Source organism: Aptenodytes forsteri, unplaced genomic scaffold (genome assembly GCF_000699145.1).
Source record: "Aptenodytes forsteri isolate BGI_AS27 unplaced genomic scaffold, ASM69914v1 Scaffold292, whole genome shotgun sequence".
NCBI lineage: Eukaryota > Metazoa > Chordata > Aves > Sphenisciformes > Spheniscidae > Aptenodytes > Aptenodytes forsteri.
This window is the reverse complement of record NW_008795435.1, coordinates 1462335-1487676: the sequence shown is the minus strand read 5'-3', so window position 1 is coordinate 1487676 and position 25342 is coordinate 1462335. Positions and strand designations below refer to the sequence as shown.

The window sequence follows — 25342 nt, the reverse complement described above, 5'->3', positions numbered from 1 at the left end:
TGCATTGTTTATTATGTGAAAAGATCTATGTTATCTAGAAAAGTAATTTGGAAAAGCCGTAAGACATTAATTGAAAGAGGACCTTATTTTGGAATTGAGTGGAATACAAACTGGTTATTAGATTTTTTTGATGATCCTAAACCTTCTACTTGTAATAATATGGTTAAGTTTTGAAATAAAAGATTTAAAATAGAACTAAGTTCATCATTTAGCTTTTGTTGAGAAAAGTATCAAGACCAAACCTTCCTTCCATCAGACAGCAGTTAGCAGATAACTTAGTGGCAGTGGAGATATGCACGACTTAAAGACAATTAATCATAGTTAAGCACATTCATCTTACTTCTTTCTAGCTAACCAGCATAATGATCAGGATTATTATTTCTAATTAGAGGAAGTAATAGATCATGTATAACCTTAGGATGAGTCTCATTAATTAACCTGCGTCCTAAGGGATTTCAGTAGGTAGTCCATCTCTGTCACAATGAGCACCATTGGTTTACACTTAGTTCACAGGAACAAACATCACAGGAATTGGCTAAATAACTAAAATTGATTAAAACAGTAGATAAAAATGAAATATATGACAAACTTTACTATATCCTGCAATTCGATATATGTTTCAACATACAGCACTTTACTGTAGCAATATACTGTGACAGAATGTGATACTGGGTTGGTTTTATGCTAGGTTTAATTCCACTGAGTTTGCTGGAGTTTTTCCTTATTTGTTGTATATATTGGAAGAGATTTGGATCCATTGTTTGTAAAGTTACGGATGGAGTTGACACACTAGTGCCTAACACTTCCTAATAGAAGAAAAGTGCTTTTAGATGCCTGTAGGATTATATGCCTATGTCTATAGAATGCCCGTATGACTCCTTAGCTGTCATGTTTCTCGGGTTCTGCCTTAAGTTACATTTTATGAAATCTGCAGCTGAAAAGATTTTGTTATTTCAGGAATTATGAATAAGGATTTGGAGCAAGAGCTTTCAATGTATCATTTTGAAACAGGGACAGTCTAAGCTTCACCTCTGAAGTTGTTAGTGCGTGACTTTTGGAGATGTTGATTTTGAACTCTTAATATGCTTTTAAACATTCTAGAACTGATATATGTCTAAGAGTGATAATTTTTAATATGAATAGTCTAGCTTTATGGTTTAAAAACAGATATTAAAGATCATCTGATGTAATTTTTTTAATGTTCTTCAAAATCTATGGAGCAAAGGCAGGGAACACTCATGTCTTAAAAGTATCTGAAAGTGCAGACTAACACTATTACTTTGAAGGAAGGTGTTAACTTGTAAAGCTAAACATTAATGTGAACATGTAAAACTTTCCATGCACAAAAGAATTAAAAAACATAGTAGAAGTCATTGTTTCCTTCACTATATCCTCCTCTCCATTCTTTTCCTCAGGCTTGTCCTTCTTCCACATGTTTTCTTCTCTACTTTAAGTTTTCCAGCTTTCTAAGGTGTTTAAAGGAACTCATTATTGTTATGTTTGTTACATTTTAAGAGGTGTGTGATTTCATATCATATCAAATATTGCAGGTTTCTGTCATTTAAAAAAAAACCCTAAAAAAATATTCTGTCAAGTTTAAAATTTCATATAGGTGTATTTGACCTTTATAGTTTAGTGTCATTTCTCACTACAAAATGCACTCTCTTCATAGCTTTTTCATAGGAAATTACTGTCAGAATCAGTCATGCATTTCTTGCGTTTAAAGTTTTCTTCTCTATTGATGGATGTAACCTATATATATGTGTCAATATTTCAATGGAATTATAGGTTAAAATGGCATAACAGCTGTAAGACAGACAGCTAGTGTTAAAAAAAAAGTCACTTCAATTTGTGGCAAATTAATGAAGTGAGGATTATTGCAAATTATGGAATTGCTTCCAGCTGGATTACATAGCATAACATAGAGTTTGCATTAAGCTTTTTGTTTTCTGTCTACTATAGGAAAAAATGAATGCAACACACAGCATTAATGAGTGGCTGTGTTATTCCCTTCTTTTAGATCACTCCAGTTCCAGGCACTCATCCACTTTTAGTTTTTGTCAATCCTAAAAGTGGTGGGAAACAAGGAGAAAGGTAAGGTTTATTTTCTCTTCTCCCCCCCCCCCCTTCTCTATTCTGATCTCTGTGGAATGTTTAAAAATAAACGTTAAAAGTTTGTCTTTTAACAGGCAAGAAATTGGAAAATTTTGGGAAAGAAATCCAACATTTTATACTGTTATGCCTCACATTTGAACACGCCATTGCCCTGTTCAGAGGAGGTACACAATAGCATTTAGTTACAAATTCTGCAGTTAAAAACTAGAATGATTTCTATACAACAGTTTCATTTCACATCAGAAAAAGTAGCTATATTCAGTGTATGGTTTTTTGTGATTTGCTTGAAGATGTGAGTTGCTATAGTTCGCGTTGCAACTTGAAGTTATAACAGTTTTCTTTTGATCTCTGTAATAATTATGCAGACAGGCCAATAATTTAAATTGGAAACAGTATTCCATTTTCTAATGTATGACTTGGCTTTCAAAGATTTAGTGAGTAGACTCTCCAGCCTCTCCGTAAGATTTCCTACAGTGAAGAAACCTTTTGTTTTCTGTAGATAGGAAGCATTCTAACAATCCAGTTAAAGTATAGAAGTGCAATTACACAAACTTGAAATACATGCTTAATTTTATATATGTCAGTAATTATATTGATTTAAATTCAAAATGCCTAGGTTTATGTTTAAATGTTAGTGTATCAGAGGCATAATAAAACAGAGGTAAGGAGCATTCTCCTTACCTCTCTGTCCATCAAACTCGGGCAGAAACGCTGAATTAGTTACTCCCGAGCAGATTTTTCAGAGTGTACTTCAGAATCATAGGTGCTAACAATATGGCCATTTTTGATCATCACATAAATCCCCAAATTTTTGTAGCCTAACTTACAATGTCAGTGCTGTAATGTATCCTTCAAGTCTTGAAAAAGGTTACAGTCTTTTGGCTAAGATCAGGCTGAAGATGACACCTGTGGATACTGGGTGATGTGGGTACCCAAAAGCACAAAATGAGGGTTCCAGTGTGTTTCTAAAGCTTGGAACCAAGCAAGTAAACTGCAAGTGCGTCAGCTTCCCCTACCTCTGCTCCGCTGCCTCCGTTAGATCACTTCTTTCATACAGTACCCCTTAAAGTAAACTGACAAAAGGAACAAAATCCTGCAGAGTAGATGTTAGGGGAATTCTCAGAGCTGAAGAACATTTAACCAAAACTGCATTTGAAGACCTCTGAGAGAACGGGTTATCATTTAGGAGCTGATGATGTAATCCCTGTAATACCTAGATATCAGCAATGCCAACAACGCTAGTTGTGTCAAAGGCAGTTAATGCTTTAAAAGATTAATTCTAAACAGTTTCAAGAAACATGCCTTTGCAATCACAACAAAACAATATGAGCCATCTTGAGCATTCATGTTTCAGACACAGTAGTACTGTGTCTGTGGTCTTCTGTGCAGTCAGGGGCATTGTGGAAGGTAATGCACTAGCACTCAACTTGACTTTTTTGTAGTACAGATATGAAGTGACTAGATCGGGGATCCAGTCTGGAGTTATGTAGGTGAGAGGCAGGTTAGAGAGCTGCACTTACATATTAGTTATAACCTAGAAACAATTTAATGAAATGCTGTTTCACAGCTTTCAGCTGCTAGCTCATAATTGGTCTCAAGTGTTACTATCTGAATGGGCTTAATGCAGGAGGGATGTCATTTAATGTTAGATATTCTCCAGAGTAAAAGCAAGTTTAAGACCTGATCACCTTCCCAAGCTCCTATTCCCATTCACGTATTGCAGTCCGACACTTCTCAGTTTATGTTAATGCAACTGTTACTGAGGCCAAGCAGATCACAGGAATGATTTGAATTTAAAAAAAGAATGCCTTATGCATGCTTCATTCACTAACACCATTACCTGCAAGTGTTATTACACTATGAGGTGTATAGCATGAGGGCATCCACCAGCAGCTGAGTATAGTAAAGTATGAGAACGTCTTAAACTGGCTTTGATGCCACGCAAAATAAAATGTTAAATTGCATGCTAATGTGTCAAGGTTGCACTCAATATTTCTGTGTTAGGAGGAGCACATCAAAAGGTCAACTGCATAGTCATGTAGACATATCTCAAGTCATTCACCAGCAGGAGATAATATCTCATGGTTAGATCTAAAACTAGATTCAAAAAGGTTAAAAAAAGGAGTACTCTTCGACATATGGACTATTTTATGAGAAGGGGTTTGCTCTCTGCCTTTTAGGTGTTAGTGTTTCACATCAATACGAGTAACACAAAAAATGATAAAATGAGGATGTTAAGAGTGCATATTAGCTTGAAGATTTAATCTAAGGGATGAAAGCATTTTCAGGGAACAATAATATTTAACTTTTTTACTTTTCCTGGTTTTTATTTGGCTGCTCTACAGTTAGTAACCAGAAAGAGAGGAAACCCATATTCCCCCCACCCCCCTCCAATTTTGTGGCAGTTACATATTGTGAAAAGAAGAATCACAGAACATTTAAGACATAAATAGCTTTGTAAAATGCACAGTTATGGTGATTCAAGTCAGGCTTTTTGATTATAGCGATTTTGTAATCTGGTCAGGTATTGAGAGGCTAGTAGAGGATAGGCTGTGACAAAAGTAAGATTTCCACAGCAGTGAGGGGAAAAAAAACCAAACCACAACCTACTAATTTTTGTAGATGAGAATTTAATTATCTTGACTTATTCAGATTAAGGTGATCTTTTACTGAAAGCTATTCTTCAGTCTTTACTTAGGATTTTCTGTATTTGAGAGATCACGGTGAATGAATTTATGATTTCTAATTGACTTTCATTGAACACAGAAAGGTTATTGCAGATACTGTCAAGACTCCAGTGTTCCCACAGTTCCCCATATGAGATTTTATGCCTTGCCATATGGTAACCCAGCCCATTTCATTGCCCTTAGACTTGGAGAGGGTGTATGCATCCATCTGACAACCAGTTGAATAAATGCACTCCCCCAGTAATACTCTGTCATTTCCTTTTGTATTTTGCAATTTTTCTTAAATCTCTCAAATGCAAAGGAAAAGAACTGAGGATCACTTTAAGGTAAAAAAAAGTTAGGTGCTTTAGTTTTGGTTTTTGAATGTTGGAACAGAGGGGTGGTGGGAAACCAATGGATATGTAGAAAAAGTGCATTCAAAACACAAAGATACTTTCTCTACAACCATATCTAATTACCTTATCAATATGTTTTAAAACTTCAATTCTGTTGGAAAGCCAGGCTTTTGCAAAATGTATAGTGATAAATATCATGTTCTTCTTGAATAGGTTTCTCTTTTAAAAAACAATGCTATGACTTTCAGATATAATTGCAAAATAAAGAACTGTGAAAATAACCCAGTTATACTTTCTTCTCAATGGAGAGATTAATACTTATTGCCCATGACCTGTAACATAAATGCATTTACAGTTATTTGGACTTAAATGATTTAGTCTAATGGATAATACATACGCTTATAACAAAATAGAACAAAAATATAATTCAATGTTTATTAAGAAGAAAGTAGCAAATCAGAATTAAAGTTGATGAGTTTAAGCCTTTCACACGTCAAAAATAGATTGTAATTAAGCATGAGATTGGATAGGAGTTCAGCAAACCCAGTCAGGTGTCTTCCTCAGGCTATATCACACTGTAACATGTTTTCAGTGATTGTGCATAAAATGGACAGGTGTGGTTAATTTCATCAGAAAAAAATTGCGGTACATCCATCTCATCCTAGAGCTAACAGTCCTGTATGTTGGCATTTAAGATCTGACTAATCAAGAAAACAGCTTTCAATAATCTGTGAATAGAATGTCTATATTTAGTACATCATTGACAAAATAGTTTCTTTCAACAGAAAGAACATACAACAAGCATGTAGCGCTTCTAAAGACTGTTATTGTTAAGGGTAATGCTTCTCATGTAAGAGTCCTTCTAAATCATGCTGTTGTTTTGCCATACTCATTACTTTGTTTTCCACTTCCCCATTTGCCAATTTATTTGCCTGGCCAGCAGGTGAGTTTAAACAATTGTTTCCTTGACAAATGTGCGGCTGGATGCACTGGAGATCAGCTTCCGTACACTGACGTTTCCTGCTGACTCCACGTTCAGTGTCTGTGCAGTACAGGTTGATGATATGTTTGACCTTTGTTGTTTTCAAATAACTCTGGTTCAGAGTAGTTCTTCCCTCCTAGCCTCTGATTAATCTGTCTTTCTAAGCTTTCATTTAGCATTGAGACAAAATGTAGAAGCAGTTTCAAATGATCTTTTTCAAATGTTGTATGTCTAGGAGAGATCATCACTAGGATTCTTTTACTTTTGAGGAGGAGTCCTTGGCTCCTTTCTTCTCTGCCATTAGGGTTAGATTAAGCCTATACTGACCACATCTTGAATAGTCCCGCCCCAGATGACTGAAGATGCATCCCCCAGTTGGCACAAGGCACTGCTATGGCCAACTTCTTCCCCAGTGTAGTCAACTTTACTGCCAGTTTTGAATTGCTGATGGGTTTCTGTCTGTCCTTCCTTTATCTCTCTAAAGTAATGATCTTATGACTTCAGAAGGTAGCTCTATCTAACTCAGCCCAAGGTGCACTTAAGGGTATTTTCTTCAGCAGCAGAGCTGTTTAAAGATGATCCCAGGCCTCTTGGCCCCTCCTGCTGTAATTTCCTGCCTCCTCAGTTATGCTAGTGCAGCTATTTTGAGGTTCGTATGAGATCCACAGGCGTGATTTAAGTGAAGGGAAAAAATGACAATGAAGAAACTTTTCTGAGGATTTCTATTTTGAATTAAATCTATTTAGTTTTCCAGATTACAGAATAATCCCGCAAACAGTTACGGAAGCACAACTGTTTGTTGACAAACTGTGTCGTGGGGTAAGAACCAGCTGGAGGTGGTGGGGAGAAGAGGTAATTTCATGAACTGGCTTTGTTCATGAAATTGCACTCTATCACAAAAAGCTGTCTTTTGCGGCATTACCCACTACACTGCCTCGTGGCTTTGTCTGCACAAATCTCCAGTCGCAAGGAAACCGTGTCCGATTCCTTCTTTACATGCAGAAGCAAGATGTTCAGAGACATGTCAGTATCAATAGGCTATTTGGTACTGTACGTATAAAACTGGAAGGCTAAATTACTGTCCGTTTCCTCATTTTGCATGTGTCACACTGTTAGGTCTAGTTACAGTCTAGTGTGGAGGCAAACATTTATAGAGTTTCTTCCTCTTTTTTGGCAAATGTATGAATGGAAATGAACCATCAAGTTACGAATTTTACACAGACTAGCATACATAAATATAATAACTTGAAGCATGATGTGTCATTTGCAGTGAGTCATTATAGAGTGATTATCTGGTATTGATGTTCGACTAGTACCTCTGAATGGCATGCAGTGAATCAAGTAGGATTCAGTGTAATCTCTTCATTGTTGCAAATGGACTTCTGGGTTTTGGCTAGAGATACCTAGCTCCCCTCCTTATAGCTTTTTATAGGCTATATAAAAGCTATATAAAAGGCTTTTATAGCATTTCACTGATACCTGACAACAGTATTGTGAGTGTAGGTAATGGCTAGTGTGTTTTGTAGCACCAAACTTTTAGGCAAATAACTCTTAAGCCTTTGGGACTTCGAAACAATACGTGACCTTCTTATGATCAGCTACACAAATTAAATTAGCTGCACCTTTGACCAGGTTAAATCCTATATGTCACTGAGAAGCAACTTACACATGCTAACTAGAAAATTAAAACCAGCATCCTTTTACATTGGTAAGATGCTGCAAATGAAACGGAAATACACGGTGTTGTAAATCCACTGTCAAATGTCTGATTTAGTCGTCATCACAACCATTGACAATGATGTGTGCATGCTTGCAAAGTGAAACCAGTCATTTCACATTGACTTTTTCTGTCAGGAATGGCATCAGGAATAGGTTGTGTGAGTGTATTTGAATACAATGCTTCATGAAGAAGCTGGTATCGCTAAACAATTGAGATGTTAAGAAAATGTTCCAATTTGGTAGTTTTAGACATAATTATAAATCTGTTTGCATTCAGTATTCTTACACCTTTGTCTTCCACCTAGCCTGATAAATTATGCATTACTATTAAGGAAAAAAAAAAATTCCTCAATGTGCACATAGATCGTGTCTAGACAGTTTTATTTTGCTGAATTTGAAAACGTGGACATTTTAACTTAAAACTCAGCTCTTATTATGCTTCTATTTTATTTAAGACAGCAAAAAGAAAGGAAGAGATATTTCAGTGGAAAAATGCTTTCTTAAAAACATTAAAATACTAATTAGCTTGAGGACATAAACATTAAAATTAAAAGCAAGAAACAGTGCTTTATAATTTAAACTATTGTCCCAGGTAGATCCCAGGTATGTATTTATTCGTTCTGAGCTCAAAACAGGGAACAGGGGTTTATAATTTAAACTATTGTCCCAGGTAGATCCCAGGTATGTCGTTCTGAGCTCTGAGCTCCAGCTCTTTCATGTACTTATTGTTCATAATAAGAAATGAAGCAGCTACCACATTGTAGTCAATGTAGGAAATTACGTTTCTAATATTTGTAATAAAGAAACAAAATGTTTGTCATACTTTTAGGACAAGTAACCTCAAATTGATAAAGTTACAGTTTTTGAAATATTCTGCCATTTAAAGAAGTATTTGCTGGGGGTGGGACAGCAAATGGGGTCCCTTATGGGGTATGACAACGCTTTTCATGCTGTATCAATAAATTGCTTCCTGTTATTCAGATAATTTTAAAACGTGTAATTTAAGTAAAACAATGGTTTTGAATCTTTTTTATTTTCTTCCCATTCAAAAATAATCCAAAGGAGATGTAGTTGACAATAGATTTGCTTTCTCAAAATGTTGTTCAACCTATGGGGACATTTTTGGTGGGTGGCAAAGCCAGTTTGCTTTTGCAATTAATTATACTTGTAATTTTGTGTTACCAATAAATTTCAGGCATAAATCTCTCCTTTACTGTGGAGTTACTTTAATAGGAACCAATGTGCTCTTCCAAATGCTTTTTTTGATTCACCTTGTGTCATTATACCTCCTTACCCTACTTTTTTTTTCTGTCTATATACAGCATTTGAATTGTAGGTAGCTTGTAACACTTCTATCTCAATTTTATGCCCACAATAGACTGTATGTATGAATTATAATTGCTGTGTTCAAATATTTGATTTTTTTTGTATAAATGAGATCCTGCAATACAGATAATTATAATATGTTAACTTCTTTATTTCTTTCATTGATAGCTTTAAAAAAAAATTCCAAACATGTAAGTAAATATTTTGTCCTTGTCTCTTTTACCTCTTCAGAATTTATAGAAAATTCCAGTACCTTTTAAATCCTCGTCAAGTTTATAGTCTTTCTGGAAATGGACCGATGCCAGGGTAAGTCATAGTTAATATTATTACCAGGAACTCATTTAATAAAATGCTACATAATCAAATGAACAGACCGAGGTACATATAGCATGTTTTGAATGTATCAACACTGCAGACCTCTGAATGGCTGCAGAAATTTACAGGTATTATTTGTTTACATGTACAAATAAAACTACGTATCATATGTTTTACTGATAACCATGCAGTACTCTTTAAGAACAGTGTGATAAATTTCATTCTATTTTCAGCTTTTACTTCTGTATCAGCAACCCAAGTTCATGTGGGGGTTACTTTAGTCACAAATACCAAGCAGCCTCAAAGACTGACCTGCAGGACATACATTTCTTTTACATAAACCCGTATGTGCACATACGTATGTGTCTGTGTAACATATATATAGTGTACATATTTATGTATTCTTATGCATGGCAGATATGGAATGTTGTTTCAAATTACAGTGGCTGCACACTCCTTATCAATTCCATAATCTTGGGGATGTAGTGGGCCGAAAATGACTGGACAGGCTAGATTATGCTGGCAGTGACTTTTTACGGGGACTGAAGTGTTATCTGAACCAGGTGGTGTTGCAGTCACTCACCCAACATGCTTCTTCCATGATTCCTCCTATTTTGCATTCATGTGAAGACAGGAGAATTGCAGTATATCACATACCAACTTTTGCAACCTGAAATTGGCTCCTTTTTAAGTAGTGGGTACTTAGGTAGAAGAAAACAGAGCAGCACTGAACATCTGGTCTGTGTATCATTTTGTGTGTATTGGATGTTATTTAGTTATATCCCTGATACATGAAGTTTTACATCAGCGTGAAGAGTTGCAGAAGGTTATTAGGAGATAAGTGTTCACTGACATGAAGTTTACGCTTGTTTGAATACTTTTTTTTTTTAATCTTCAGAGTTTTCATTTATTTAGACTTTTTTTCTTTTAAGTTGGAGGAAAATAAGATGAAGGTGGAAATGTATATTGTTTGTGCCTTGCAAAGTTATATTTCGGTTGTCACAGATATATTACTGGAAAGAGTATGCTCTGACAGTTTCTGCCAGTACTGCTGGTTTTAAGGCCAAATATACAGAAAGCTGTTCTCTCTTAAAACCATTCTACATCATCTGTCCATTCATTTATTGTGTTAGACTTGGGATGTGTATAGCATTGATGAAACTGAAAAGCGGCTTGGGCCCAATCCTTTTTGAAGTTAGGATTCTCAGGATATCTTGCACTACAGTGTGGTTAATGTGCAACCTGCAGAATGGTGCAAAACCTGCTCAAAAAATTGAAATAATGACATGCATGATTTCTTCTACATCATCTGTCCATTCATTTATTGTGTTAGACTTGGGATGTGTATAGCATTGATGAAACTGAAAAGCGGCTTGGGCCCAATCCTTTTTGAAGTTAGGATTCTCAGGATATCTTGCACTACAGTGTGGTTAATGTGCAACCTGCAGAATGGTGCAAAACCTGCTCAAAAAATTGAAATAATGACATGCATGATTTCTTACATGCCTGTAGTTTTATCCTGTACCTGAATGCTAGGGCTGTTTTATTTCTCAAATGGTATTTGTTGTTTTTGTTTTGTTATGCTAGTCTTGACACACATGGAAAATTTAAGTAGTCTCAGTCCAAAGAGTAAGTAGACTAGCAAAATTGAAGAAACTTACTTCAGGAATTTATAAGAAATTTTAACTGAGACAAAACTGATAAGCAATATTGTTTTTTTCATACGGTATAATAGAAATGCCATACTAGAGATTGAGATGATGACTTTTAAAACAACTGAAATATTTCTTTTCAAATTCACCTTATTTCATTGAACCTTTTTTTTTAAAAAAAAAAAAAACAAAACCCTAAAAAAATCAAACCCTGCTTATTGACTGCATTTCTGTCTATAACTGACTTCTGGTTTTCATGTGTCTTGTGATGTAAAGGAAAATGTATTTTAAGGCAGAAGCACAAGAGGGCAGTGTTAAGTTCAAACTGAAACCCTGCACTAAAGCGTTTTAAACTTAAGTCTTTTGAACCAGGACAGTGTTTTTTAGAAAATAATTTCTCTTCCTATTAAGAATCGAAATAGTTTTACTTCAGAGTCACTTTGAAGAAATTTCTAATTAATTTTCAAACAGACACTGCATTTTACTAAGCTTGTTTTGGTATATTTTTTTATTCATTCCACAGAAATGAATAATCCTAAATTTCCAATTTATCTCCTGCCATCACTTCTTGCCCCTGGCAATACTATGTAGGCTGCATATAATTTGTCCCTTAAGCGAGCAGTTGAATAAACTCTGTATTTCACTTACCAGCCCTTGTTTCCCTTTCTGCAAGGGCTGGATTGCCTAATAAAACCTGCCCATCCATCCATCTGTCCACTCACTCATCCATCTCTATAATGCCAGTTATACTGGATTGTCAATCAAAATGTTACATTTATTTAATATTGTCATATGTGTCATTTAGATTGAAATGGAACAGAGTGGGGGATTGTACAGCACAGAGAAAAACAAGTGTATTCTTTGCGCTAATTATTGTTCTATGATACTGTTATTGAGTGGAAAGGGATAAATGTAATGTATATTTATTTTAAAGGATTTATGATTATTGTAAAACATTTTAATTGAGTCTATTCTGAGATTTTTTTTTTCTTTTGAATACTAATTTCAGACATGTTTACTCAACCTATAGAATGTTTATAATATTAGGGTAGAAAATGCATGTTTTTCGTAGAGCCAAACTGTCTGCTTTAACCCACAAGTTAATGTTTGTTTTTTATTTATGATGGTATTTTTCTGATGGGCTGCTGTCATCAACCAAGAAGATAACATCCACAAGTTTTCTAACTCGAGTTCCAAACTTCTGTGGCTAACGTGAATTGATATTTCCAGTTCATTTCCGTCAAAAATCTAAGTATCTCCTGTTTAGATAACAGGGAGAAAGACAAGAGAACTAGGCGGCCAGGAAAATCCTAAATCTTAGGGGAACTGTGAAACCGCTGTATTTTTTAAAAAAAGTCAACAGCTCAATCACTAGGTCTTCCGTTCTTCCTCTTCAGTGCGATAACCATGTTCTTTCACAGAAATAAAGGGCACCTTAGCAGACTTGAGCTGTAACAGGGTTAAAATAATCTTTGTTGAGAGGAAGAAGGGCCACTAGTGGAGTCCCATATTTGAATTTCCTTGAAATGTGGAAATAATACATTCCATTTTCCCTTTCAATCATCTCCCTTAAAAAAAACCAAACACCACCAACAAAAAACCCACGACCCCCCCTACCTTTCATAATATCAGTTATTGTGCATTTTTTTATAAATATGCTGGCGTGTAGTAGGTCAACAGAAGAATATTTTGAACAAGTTGACAATGAATTTTAGTATTGCTATCTGAATGTGCAATTACTCAGATGGATGTGTCGCCTACTTTCATAATAGATGGGACGGTACTTGGAGAACTGCAGGGACAGCAACAAAGATGTTTCTTGTAGCTTCTTAGCATGCCTAAGCTAAGGTTTTCGGAGCTGTTTATGTCGAGACTCATGTACATAATCTATATAGAAATATGTACATGATGCAAATAAATTGCACGGCAGCCGACTCTCTGACATTGAGTCCTTTCCAGCAACGGAAACTGACCTGCTGTGAGGCCTGAAAATCAAGGAGCTCTCAGCCAAAGGGCAACAGTACGCTTTAAACACTGGTATAATAATTAATGGTTTCGGCATTCTTTATTTGGGAGTAGAGAGATACGGGTGAGCTGGAGAAACCCTGTAAGCTCTGCAGCTGAACACAGGAATAAAAGGTACTCCACAGTTATAGACTGCCACAGTTAACAAAGTGACATGAAAATTGCCAGGCTGATACATTGTGTAATTTGTGCCTAGCCACCTGTGTTTTTAGCCTTGAAAAGAGTTTCCCTGTTTGGTTGTTACATCTCTGTAGGAGTCTTCTACTTCTGACAACAACTGTTATTGTGGATTTAATGATCTTGAAGAATTTGAAATTCAGTTATTGTTCACCTCACAGAGAGGTAAATAATAGCTGGATGAATAGCAGTCGAGCCACAGACCCGCATGACTCTGTAGAGAGGTCACCGTTTCACAAAGGCTTTGTCCCTCTGAAAAGGCTCCTGTTCCCTTAAGTCTATTATTTAAAGTGTCTAATTTATGTTATTTTTATACTCTATAACAGAAATTACATCCACAAAAGTTGTATTTCTTTGTAACTCCCTTAAGCATTTAATTTGGAGAGCATATATTTTTTTAATTCTATCTGCAAGTTTACCGTAGCAGACCTTTTTAAATCTTAAATTCTGTCCACTTAAAAGATGCCCAGGACAGCCAGACTGAATCCCTACAACTTACTCTGTAATTTGGTTGGGAATCTACAGCACCTGGGCCTTTATAACATCACAAAGTAATAGGCCTCTTTTGAAAATTACACTGTTTTCCCTGATTATTGGAATTGATTGCTAAAGCATTTTTTGCTGTTGGACATTTGGAATAGATAGAGTATTCTGGGAAGACATATACACCAAGAATATTTTTAGAAGATAATAACTGCATAGGTATTTTCTCCTGAACAAAACCTTGAACCTGGTCTGTATTTCTTTGGAAGAATTACATTTTTGCCAAAGAATGGCAAAGCAAGCCATAGTGGGTTGGTTGAACTCTAATGACTCAAGTTAGTTGTGCACCATAAAACAGTAGTACTTAGAACTCAATAAGTCTTCACATGTGAAACTTAAACCTTGGGTTTACAGATATATTTTTAAACAGCTGTTTAACAATATTTTTACTTATATGAGTCTGTGGTGTTTGCTGCATACATAGCACAATCTTTAAATATTGTAAATATTGCCAATTTCTACTCCTGTCTCAGCCTAGACTTCCAAAGTTGCGAGCCAGATTCATTCACCTCTCTCTTAACCACTGTAATTGTTCAGTAGTGAGTTTGCCGCACCCTTACAGCCTTTGAAATCTATTTTAAAAGCCTCTGCCACATCCTTTAGCCTGCTAATTAGTTTGCTCTTCTCTCCTCGCATTCTTGAACTGTTTCTCTTTTCTTGGTCACCCCCAAATAAACTTTTGACTATCACAGTTAAGTTACTTCTGAACGTAAGACATCCAGCATCTTTCCTCCCCGCGCTACCCAGCATATATTGATTCACTTTTCCCACAAATGGTTCTGTATTTCTTCTTCTGACTGGCATATCTCTCTCCCAGATCTGCAAGGCTGCTATCCATCTTGTGGGTTTTATTGCAGATAAACCAAATTTCATTCTTGCAGGGATCATAGGTTTGACACTATCATTATTGTTCAATATCTGTATCAGAATGATTTGGGGCCATCTACTGACTATAATGCTATACTGTAGAAATAGGTTGTTATACATCTTAAGCAATATTTAAGGAAAACCTAAGTTTTGGTTGGACAGGGCTTTGAGTAACCTGATCTAGCGAAAAATGTCCCTCCCCATGGCAGGGGGGTTGGACTAGATGATTTTTAAAGGTACCTTCCAACCCAAACCATTCTATGTTTCTATGATATTAATGGTATTTTTGAGTGTGAAGTATATCATATGGACCAATGATTTCAGTGTTAACTATGTTTCTATGATATTAATGGTATTTTTCACGTGAAGTATATCATATGGGCCAATGTTTTCAGTGTTAGGTATCTGACAGTAAAATGTCCCCTATATTTATGGAGTCCCTCAATATGCCATGTGATCACACACTGAAGGACTGGAATCTTGTTTTTCTAAATGTGCCATCATGGTTTTTAGCAAGCCTATGGTTTGAAATTGGCAGCCAGCTTTATCTTTAGAAAGTATGAACTGAAAAAAATATTTTCAGCTGCAATATATGCATCTACCATTTAACTTTTGCACAATAAAATGCCATTCCAGGAGAGGAATATATTGCCCCATGCAATGATAAACTGGATTTATTGAAACTGTTTTTATTAGAGTGATTTACTGGAATTACTGTATCATGAATAGTGTCATTACAGTATACAGAAAACTGTAACTGAGATTTGTAATGAGGTTGAAGTGCGTACGTTGTCCAATTTCGCGGCCAGCTCAGCTTGGCAGTCTAGAAGAGGAGAAAGTGTGTATTTAGTTTTCATTCATAAACTCAAGTAAATAACCATTTGCCAGGGATTGTATTTGCTTTGTTTAGTAAAATGACAACAATATGGCCTTTACACTAAAGGAGTAAACATTGCAACAATGCAATTGCTTTGTCTTCCAACTTGATACTTTCCTCTGGACAGTTAGTTTAAGAAGAATCAGTGGCGAGCTGAACATCTAAATTAGTGAAATAGCTAGATTAAACCCAGTATTGTGAATTCACAAGTGGACAAAGTTTCGAAGTTACAGGATTCACCTGGAAGTGTGAGATATCTATCAGATTGGTCCTCTGTCAACATAAATCTGTTAATGAAGGTTTAGCAGGCTCTAGTTTGCTTTGAGCTGGTGACATTTAGGGTGAACATTTATCTTTCCTTCACTTCCATTCACAGACAGTGTAAGTTCTATTCCAATATGCAGATGTCATACTGGTTCACTTGTAATTATCAAACTGGTAAGTTACAGATGCCATTCAAGAAAATTTTGATAATATTACTGTATTTGATTTATGCCACACTCTATGAAAAATAAATATTTGTTGAATTTAAAGATTTTACATATTTATTGTTTAAATATTATTGTCTCAATACCTTTAAGGCCAGCCTACTTTATTACTGCGAATATAGAAGTTTTGAAACAGAAGTCATAACAAATAACTTTGATTTACAGAGAAACTGTATTAATAATGCAGAGCTTCTGAAGTCCTCTATCTTGCAGCTGATTACAATTAGATGCAGGTATTGTAATTGGCAAGGTTCATGTACTGTGTATAGTAATATTGGCTGAGAAGCTATGAGACGAAAGTATTTACAAATTTTACTGATTATCTGTTTCTAAATTATTCTCCTTTCCCAAAAACCGAATCCTAATTACTCAGGGGTAACTTTAAAAGCAGCTCAGTAAAAACATGGGTTTAAGCCACAAGAGCTGAAGTAGCTCTAACGCCATTTAGAGTACTTAAGAGAAAACTTCTCTAATGCAGGCAGATACTAAGTTCCGTTCCCTTTTTTTACACTTTTATCTTCTCTGCAGTGGTGAAATTTACCAAGTTAAATAGTATTTTTATATCCACTGATAATTTGCAATTTACCTTACATTTAGCTGATACCTATCCTGAGATACCAGTATCAGTGGATTATTCTTTGCTTGGGCTATTGACAGTTTTAATTTTTGCTTCCACTGTGAGCGAAGACGACTGGCTGAACGATTTCACACAGTGCTGTTGTTATGCCGCCTTGTGTGGCTGAGCACCTGAAATCTCTGCATAATGTACTGCTTCTGGGTATGAGAAAGTCATGTGCAGGTACCTAAATGGAAAGCATGGCAACTTACGTTTTAAAATAGTTTTACTGTGAGTGGGACGGGATTTCCTAAAACAATTTTAAAAGAATAAGGGGTGGGTGGGTGGGTGTTTGTGTGGGGTTATCTGTGCATAAATGCAAAATTAAATGCATGATTCAACAGCAAATAGTTAAGTCCTCTAGCACTGGTGTTTTATTCATAAATAGTTTCTCTGCATTCGTATGGATTTGATGAGATGATTATGAAAAACTTAATTAGAGTAGTATAGGTAGTTGAAACAGTTGCCATCTTTCAGGTGGAAATTACTAATTTATCAGCAGAAACTCAATAATTGTCTATGTATGTGATCCTTGTGTCTGGCAGAACAAAATAAAAATAGGCTGGTATCAAACACCTTCAGTGGTTTAAATTTATTTGTTTTTCTTCCAGCAGATAGGAAACTGGATTAGGGAAGACTAAAACAGGTCAATTTACAAGGGAGCTATCGAGATGAAGATGTCTATTGATAGACTTTTCAGTTCAGTCTTATGACTGAGTCCATTTACTATGTTAATTATTGACCATGGACTAAGAACTATGTTTATGCTTAAGAAATTTGTAGAATGTGAAAAGTTGGGAGATATTGTAAAAAAAGGGAAGCTGCAGTTTAATGATAGAAGAATTTGATCAGGCAAGAATTAGATGATCTTGTCCACTTTGATGATAGAAATACAATTAAATATAATAACCTCTTGTAATCCACATCTAGGGATTGGTTGTATTGACCTTTCTCAGTAGAAAGAAAAATGATTCATTTTCCAGAATCATCTAACAATTCACCTAGCAAAAATATCCTGCTGTTTTAAGGCCTTAGTATGCAACCATACTTTTTTTTTTTGGTCTTCCTGTAGATTATTATAGTTGTGGCTTTTCATCTTTTGTTCCCAAATATATCAGGAGTGTTGTTTGTCCTGTGGTAGGAGATGTTAGCGGAAGTTCTGCTGATCTTTCTTGTTGCCTTCTTGCCAGTGATTGAAGAACAGGTGTAACTTGGGTTACAGTCTGTACCAGCCTAATGTTCTTATGCACCATTCCAGCTCCGCTGACTTATGCTAAGTGATGTAGGAAAGCTTTTTACTATAGTGTCTATAAAAATCAAATCTGTATAAAAGCATATCTACCTATTCTCATATCCATAAATAAAAGGGGAATTTTTTTAGTGGCAATATTTTTCTTCATTGAAAAAAAAATTATCAAAATAATGTGTTGTATTAAATGATTCTGTGTGAATTGCAGTACAAATTAATTTGATACCAATAAAACAGATATTTTGAAGTTACTGATTTATCTGTTTCTCATATCCTATTTAATTTCTGTCAAGGTTATTAACATAATTTCTGTAAAGCTTATTGATATAACGGACATTTGTGTTTTGTACTTAATGTCATACTTGTCATATTGTGCTATGTAAAGAGTAATTGTCTAAATTGTTAAAAAATAATAATTTTTAAAAAAGTATAGATAGGACTTTTGGGGAAGAGACCCATTGTAAGTAATGTTTTATAGTTTTATGTTATTTGATGTTTATTATATATACCTAGAATTCTCATACAATTTTATAAATTGGTTCAAGAAAATAGGACTAAATTTTCTATTCTGTTCCTCTCCCTTAGTCTGACAGTGCACAAAGCCTTTTCGACGACTTCCATTTTTTTTATTTCCACTTCATACCCCTTTTACTAAGTTCTTCTCCAACAATATTTTTTTTTCAAACCATATAAAAATGTTCTGTGGATAAGAGGTAACAGGTGCTATTAAAACACTAATTGACTAAAGCTATCTTGATAGGCAATACTTACTCTTTACCTTAAGTTCTATTAAGAAATCTGTCAAATTCTTTCTTTACAGTTATAACACTTACTGAATTTGAATGAAACCTTACAAACAGAAAACCATGTTCCCTTCCCAACTCTTCATGTAGGCTGCACGTTCTAATTCAATGAATGAGATTTATTTACATATGTAATTATATAACTATTTAATTTTATAAATTAATTTGATTTTATAAATATTTATATTTGTTATAGTATATTTATATACACTATATTTATATATGCAAATATACAATGTAAGGTATATTATACTTTAATTTTATGTATTTTATGTATTATATATTTATATAATGCATGTATATTTTTATATTTAAATTTATACAAAGAGAAAGTCATGTACATGTAACGCTGTACTATGAAATCGTTTGAAAAATTCACTGTGTATGAATATAAAATGCTACTGGGGAAATATGAATGAAGCTTATTGAGAATTTTTTTGACAATATGGTTTTGTCAAATTCTCCTTTCCCCCACTTTCTTGGGAAGTTATACTTTTTTGATGAAGATCAAATATACAGTCAAAACAAAAAGAATGTTTGATAGCCATATGCTGAGGGTGCTTGTTTATAAAAAGGGAGACGGAGGTTTAGGCCTATGTTCTGCCTATCTAGATGAATGCTAGCATCAACCCTGTACTTTTGGTGGTGGTGTTTTTGTTTGTTTGTTTGCTTATTTGTTTTTTTGAGACTTTCTTTTTGACATCTATTACATGTGGTAGAAATGCTTAAATATTTTTAGGTTAGTACCCTGCCGTCACCTCTAGGCTATAATTTGATTTTAAATTAATCTGAAATACCCTCAGTACTGGAAGCAATATAATTACATCTGCTAACTTTCTACAGACCCAACGCATCGGGTCAAAGTGGGAATGCTGGTGATGGGAGGCATCTGTCTCTTTGCCAGGTCTCGTGAAGTGACAGAGATGCACACCTGTGGGCCAGGGCATATCCCAGTGCCCGCTCTTACAGTGGTAGGAGGTGACTTCCAGCACAGGGTCTTTCAGCACATCGGCTTATTAGAAGATGTGTTCCCTAAGTGTACCTAGTCAGATTTGGCACATGATGTTTTGGATCAGAAGAGATCCTATAGCACTTGTCCTGCAGATGTGTGAAGTAGAACGTAAGGGGTGAGAAGGGCAAAGCAAGGTTTAATACAGAATGAGTAAGCATCCTTCAGACATTGTACTTGACACCTGAAATTGACTAAGAGCTCTTCGGAGCAGAGAAAATTAGAGGCAGTGGGACAACAATGTGATGGGCGTAATTCTATGTAGCTTTGCTACCCTTGAAATTCTGGTCTAAAACTAATAGAACAAGAAGTTGTCCTGTCGTCTTCTACATCTTAAATAACATTTTTTGACCGCTGTGCTTTCCATTTCCTTCTCCCATGCTCTTTCTTTTACTCAGTAGTTTTTCATGTGTTCTTGATTTTATCAAGAGGCCTAAAAGCTTTTTTAAAACTTTCTAGGGACAGGAACACCATTCTCTGTGCAGCATTAAAGTTTCGTATGGAAAATAGCTTGAATTAAACACTTGCAAGTTACTGTGTATATTTATTTGTATTTAAGAATTTGCTTACAATGTACTAATTGTGCATTTATTAGGAGATTGCAAACTGGAAATCAAACCTGGTCACTAGCATATAGGATATGCATTAAGATGACTGTGACGCTAATTAATAGAATATATGTGAATGTACATACATACACATATATACATATAGTAATTCAGCAAAATTACTGGAAGGTTTTTTGTCTAGTCACAATTGATTTGTAAGGACTCATTTCAGTATGTGTCAAAAGCTACCCTGAAAAGATGCTTTTAAATTTAAAATACTGCAACTTAGAATTGTTTTAATATAGCCTCACTTTTCAGCATTATGGAACATTGGTATTGAATGAAGTGGATAATGAGGTGGTGATGCTGTCCAGCACTCAATGGATATGGAAGCAGAAATGGCCAGGCAAGCATGACCAAAGATATTTCACTTTAAAATACGGTTTGTAGGATGACGGAATGGGTCCATTCAATCTGATGCTTACTCATTTTATATTAAACCGTGGTGCTAAGTTGTTTTTATCAACCACAAAATGCTCAGCTTATTATGTATTAGTGTACTATCAGAAATATGCTGTTTTCATGTGCTTTTATAGCCAGCACCTCACAAGGAAATGTTGTGGCTAATGCATTTAGCCACCTTAGACTTTTCTGTCTTGAGAGACAACATATCCACAGAGAATGTTTTCTGACAATAGTTTCAAACAAGATCTGAACTGAGACAAAGATTTGGATTAAACATCAGGTCCAAGCTATTTCTAGTATTAATATACCATAATTACCCTTGAATTAACAATTTCATATTAAATTTTTCAGATAATACAATGTTGGATTGTATTTGTCTAAAAAATGAATGCATGGGCAGAGGTGATTATTATTTCAAGTGTTCACTTGCCATTTACTATTAAATGGAATGTCTTAAGCCATAAAATGTTTGCATAATGCACGGTGCATTTATGATAATTAAATAGATGTCTTCATTTACTGTTTTTAGGTTAAACTTTTTCCGAGATGTGCCTGAGTTCAGAGTACTAGCATGTGGTGGAGATGGAACAGTAGGCTGGATTTTGGATTGCATAGGTAATCAATAGCATTTACATCATTTTGCTTGACTCATGTCTTTCATTTTACTACTCTTCCCTATGTACCAAAGTATGGATACAGCTATTTCAAACAAGATCTTGTTCATTGAAATTTTTGTAATTTATTAGTTTGGGACATGATTATTTTTAAAGATAATCAAATTGCAAAGGATATTCAAAATCCCTAGACAAGTCCAGTGTTTGTAGTCTTCTGGATTTCCAGAAAGCAAGAAATTTGAATCAATCTGTTTTAATTTTAGTTCAAAGTCTATTCCCCAAACTGAACCAAATCTAAATTTTCTTTTACAATCATTTACCTTAGCTCATTTGCTTTTTCAGTTACCAAATTTTTGTTTATGCTCCATTATCCCATAATGGAGATAATGGCATAACAGTCCTTTGAAAAGGACTGTTCTGACAGCTATGTAGATACCTGTGCAGCAAGGTATGTACGTCATTTCAGTTTTGGGAGTTCTTTCAGTCAGTTGGCTGTAAAGTCCTCTGTACAAATCATTAGGAAAGCCCAGAAGTTAAGATGCTACAGAGTTAAACTTCTCAAGGATTATTAGGGAGAATATCTCCCACACCACATGATCATTTATCTGGCATTAGAGGGGCTGCAGAGGAAAAAAAATGGGATAGTGTGACGATGGAAATTAGGAAGGAGACGAAGAGAGGCCAAAAGAATCAACTGAAAGTTTAGATGAAGAGTGTTTAAAAGTGTGTGCTTTGTGGGAGGTGTGGACCAGAAAACCTTTTAAATTTCAGTGAAAAGTAAAAATGATGTCATGGAGGAATGGATGACAGCAAAGGCATATGTCTAGTCTTGGTTTGAAAAAAAAAAAAAAACCCCAAGAAATTTTGTGCAAATACAAGTTATTGATTGTAACTCTCAAATAGCTTTCAAAATCATAAATCGATGTACATAAATAACAAGTGTATTGCCTAAACTTGGAAGAGGTGAAGTTTTGCAGCTGTTAATTGTCATCACTTTTTTCCATGAGGTCTAAAATGTCATGCAGTTACTTTCTCTTTCAGTGGGATTATTTGAATAACAGACTGCATTTTGTCTTAATAAAATACTATCTCTGCAGCAAATTTTGTGGTACAGAACTAAGAAATAATTTGGAGGATCCAGGTTCCATTTGTTTCATAGGTGCAGGAAATAGATTTTTGAATGCTGTCTTTTAGCGAACAAAGCCCTTTGGCACAAGTAGTGCATATAAACTTTAAGAAATCACCTGCTTTGAGAAACAGACACTTTCTAGTTGGATCTTTTTTCCCTGATCTCCTGATGTACAAAGAATCTTAGCTGAGAGTGAATCAGGAAGGAAAAAAAACCCAAGAAACCAACCACATAAAAAAAGAAAAAAACCCACAACCAAACGTTTTTCTCCTTGGTTTAAGACTTTTAAACTTTTTAAAAATTATTCTATTAAATATCAAATTCTCTTAAAGATTTGCAGTACACTGGTATTGTAAATGCTAAGTCTTCCTAAAGAATTGAAGAGAGAAATTGATAAATAACAAGATGTCCCTGCCACATCCATTGGATATATAGACTCCTGCTGAGAATTGCTGATAATTGTGCATAATTCTATGAACGAAATAGTTGATTGTTTAAGTATTCAAATATAACTTTTAAACTAGACATGCTACTCATTCCAATTAAATGGACAATTTGACGAATTATATATTTGAAATATTATACCTAGGGGATATCTGCCCCGCTTCCAGCTTTCAGAAAGGCTGTATTTCTTGACAAGGGTTTTCTCATTGGGTTTTGAACAGAGATCCTTTGGCTTGAAATGCTAGAAAACTACTGGTAAAGAGTCAAAAAACACTGTAAGTTCATACATTTCAAAATATTACTTATTAAATACAAAATGTTGATTTAAAGACTTGATCGGATAGATCAATGCTCATTTTGAATAGCAGGTTTAATTCCTGATGGGCAAACCCCTGATGCTGGTTCCAGGGAGCTCTTGCTAATGGTGCTCATGTGTAGACACGAATCCAAGTGAATACACAGTTAAACAAAAATTTGGTCACCCACATGAAAAAGTACAAGATTCATCTCATTATTCATGCCCTTAACTACTACTCTTTTGCATTCGTAGCTGGGAATGGCAGAGCTGAGAGCAACAGAGAGCACAACATGTTCAGTCTTAGAAAGATCTTGAGTGTCATTGTGTATGAATGTTTATCACATCTACGGGTTATAAAAGTCCTTGTGATAACAATCGAGTAAATTAAGATTAAGGATTGAATATTGACTGGGGAAGGGGCTGCATAATGGAGTGGCTTGGTGAAATGCTTGTTGCTGAGCAGGCAGCATAATCTCATATACAAAACATGTATCACTGTCTTTCACTGAAACAAAACTTAACACAGTTACTGTATCAGTACCATACAATTAGATTTTTTTGTTCCTTAGTTATGTTTTTCCTTCTTTATTCACAGAGAAAGCAAACTTGATTAAGCATCCTCCAGTTGCTATCCTGCCTCTTGGGACTGGCAATGATTTAGCAAGGTGTCTGAGATGGGGAGGAGGTAAACACAAATTAAAATACAATGCATTATGTAATTAAAAGGAAAAAAATAACTTTTGCATCAATGTCTACTCTCAACATTTGGATTTCTTTTTTATGATGTATGTAAAGAACCGTTACCACCTTTCCTCGTTTTGGAATTAGCTGTCTGTAAATGTTATATGAACAATTTTATAGATATTAAAGGTTGTAATTGCTCTTCATACCTTGTTTGTAGCTTCTGCTGACACCAAAAAGGCTCCAAGGTGCAATGAGAGTAGTATATAGCTATTTGGTTGGCTTTTTACCATCTGTATTGCATTTATTTCTTTGATCAATACCTTATAAAGGGAGTATTCTTAAATGGATTTTAATTGGGGCTGTTCTGAAAGGGTTACTGAAAACAGCTAATAATGGGTTTGGAGTGGTTTCATCTTTTTTAATATTCATAAATATTAAATGAAAAATGTGTCTCAGCCTCAGACTAGTTCCTTTGATCCACTCCTCTTCTCCTACAGAGGATTCCAGACAATAAGTGCTGTGGTGCTATTTACCAGGAAATGAGAAGGCAAAGAATGCTGAAAGGAGAATAGTCAAACCTTTAATACCCTTTGCATCCTTTCCTGGATGTATGGAGCCTTACTCTCAGCTCCTCCAGTAACTTATTTCCATTCAGGATTTGCATTACAGGATGACTCGAAGGAGACACAAAGAAGAAAGTCTTAAGCAAGACTCAGTCTCTGGTGAAAGCATGTCAGTTTATGGGCTCACAGCCAGTTCTGGTTCAGGTCTCCGTTGGTTGTTTCAGTCAAGATGGTGTGTATTTGGAACTTGGCTGTTTATTTGGAACTTCTCAGCCTTTGTAGATACCTCTTCCTTCTTCTGTCTCACCGTAGCAAGTTTCCTTTCCAAATGTCTGCCTTGTTACGAGATAGTCCCTAGCAAATTTTCAGTAGTTTCCATGCTATAGAACTTCTTTGTTAACCATAAAGTTCTGTCAAATCATTTGAGGACCTCCTTTATTTTCTCTGTGGTGACTGATGATTGTTTATTCACATAGTCTTAGGAAAGAAAAGAAGAAAAACCAACCCAAAACCCAATCGAATCAGCCTTGCTTCACTTTCTGAACAGTTTATAGAGTTGAGTCATATAATAATTCAGCTTGGAAGGGGTCGCAGGAAGTCGCTAGTCCAATCTCCTGTTCTAAGCAGGATCAGCTATGAAACCATTTAGAATCATAGAATCGTTTAGGTTGGAAAAGACCTTTAAGATCATCAAGTCCAACCATTAACCTAGCACTGCCAAGTCCATCATTAAACCATGTCCCTAAGCACCACATCTACGCATCTTTTAAATACCTCCAGGGATGGTGACTCAACCACCTCCCTGGGCAGCC

General features: G+C 35.3%; 1 protein-coding gene across 1 annotated transcript in view; it reads left to right on the top strand.

Annotated features, from left to right (window-relative positions):
- DGKB (diacylglycerol kinase beta) overlaps positions 1-25342 on the top strand; it is a 331298-nt gene that overhangs the window by 99078 nt on the left and 206878 nt on the right. The window contains exons 16-19 of the mRNA XM_009281041.1: positions 2021-2094; positions 9396-9470; positions 21328-21413; positions 23879-23968. Of these exons, the coding sequence (XP_009279316.1) occupies positions 2021-2094; positions 9396-9470; positions 21328-21413; positions 23879-23968 (325 nt within the window). The remainder of the gene's footprint in view (positions 1-2020; positions 2095-9395; positions 9471-21327; positions 21414-23878; positions 23969-25342) is intronic.